This window comes from Solanum stenotomum, unplaced genomic scaffold, assembly GCF_019186545.1.
Source record: "Solanum stenotomum isolate F172 unplaced genomic scaffold, ASM1918654v1 scaffold3432, whole genome shotgun sequence".
Lineage (NCBI taxonomy): Eukaryota > Viridiplantae > Streptophyta > Magnoliopsida > Solanales > Solanaceae > Solanum > Solanum stenotomum.
Window position 1 is genome coordinate 1 of NW_026032885.1, and position 1,664 is coordinate 1,664.

General features: G+C 39.5%; 1 protein-coding gene across 1 annotated transcript; it reads right to left on the bottom strand.

Moving 5' to 3' along the window:
* Window positions 1-123: 123 nt before the first annotated feature.
* LOC125852372 (L-type lectin-domain containing receptor kinase IX.1-like) lies at window positions 124-1,527 on the bottom strand (the record flags this gene model as incomplete). The annotated part of the gene is made up of 2 exons (XM_049532112.1): window positions 124-374; window positions 602-1,527. Coding segments are annotated over 2 exons (1,177 nt in total), but the record flags the coding sequence as incomplete, so codon positions are not given.
* Window positions 1,528-1,664: the final 137 nt, after the last annotated feature.

Genomic DNA, 1,664 nt, shown 5'->3' on the forward strand with positions numbered 1-1,664 from the left:
ACGATGAACTCTGGCTCTCATTGTATGTGCAATATCTAGTGCATATCTTGCCAAAGAATTAAACTTGTGGCTATAATCCCTCACAGTCATGGTTCCTTGCTTCAGATTGATAAAATGGTCAAGTCAGGCCTCTCGAACTTCCCGTGGCGAATAGTGGGCAAAGAAGGCCTCAGAGAAGTCCTCCCACTCTGCTGGTGGAGCATCTAGTCCTCTAGATCTCTCCCATGCCTCATACCAAAGGATGGCTACATCACGTATTCGAAATGAAGCCAACTCCACAGCCTCTGTGACAGAGGCATGCATCATCCTCAATACTCTATCTTTAGTACAAGCTAGCTCACTTAAAGATTCTTTGCTTCTATCAAATTCAACTTCTAATCCATGTTTGAATATATCACTGATCGCTCAAGAGATTTATTTAAGAACATAGTACGTATTTTCACTATTTAATGTAAACTTTGAACAAGAGTTGTTGATTCATTCAATCATTTTCATAACAGTAAAAACAATAAAAAATACATAGAGCAAAAGTTGGACACTGCAATTGAAAGATTGAATGCAGGGAAATAAAAGACCACTTCCTATACAAGACAATATCAACCTGTGTAAAGAAGTGGTGCGGAAGGCGAAGATGTTGCAGAAGCTACTGTGTTATTTGAAGAACCAGTGTAGTCTCCCGTCCCTGAAGAGTGTATTTCATAAATTTGAGGGCCATTGGAGTCGTATGGTGATGTAAATGAAGTAGTTGATCCATAACTGCAATATGTCGGTACAGACATGTTTGGAAGGAGTGTGGGCAATGGAGCTTCAAAATTAAGCACTTGAATTGCTTGCCTAATAGAAGGCCTGCACTTGTTATCTGGATGAGCACACCACAAGCCAACAATTAGTAAGTGCTCCACCTCCTCTTCATTGAACTCTGATGAGAGTCCAGGATCAACTGCTTCACTAAGATTTCCCATCCCATAAAGTCTCCAAGCCCATTCAATAATATTTACTTGATGCTCCTGAGCTTTAGGATCAATAGGTTTCCTTCCACAAGCTACTTCTAAAGCGACAACACCAAAGCTATAGACGTCTGTTTCCTTGCTAGCTTTGCCAGTGGTGACACATTCAGGAGCCATGTAACCCATCGTGCCTGCCAAAACTGTTGTTTGGGATCCCTTATCATGGTCAACTAGCCTAGCTAAACCAATATCCCCAAGTTTAGCATTGAAATTGGAATCCAACATAATATTGCTGGACTTTATGTCCCTATGCACCACACATTGTTCCCATTCTTTGTGTAGATAAAACAACGCTGAGGCCAAGCCTTGAGCAATCTTTAATCTTATTGGCCATGTCAAATGGCTTTTTCCCTTGAAGAGATGGTGATCTAAGCTTCCATTAAGCATAAACTCATAGACAAGTAGAAGTTCTCTTTTTTGATGGCACCAACCAATGAGTTGCACAAAATATTTATGTCTTAATCGGCTGATAATCCTGACTTCTGATGCATACTGATATGAACCAACTTGTATTGATAAACTGATAGGAAATACAAGCTTTTAGGGAATCCAAACTTGCTGAGAAAAGTAAAAAAGAACTACAGCCATTCAACTACCAAAAGCAACTAAAAGGAAAACTAAGAAAAGAAATAAACTTTCAAAATATGCATAAGCAGT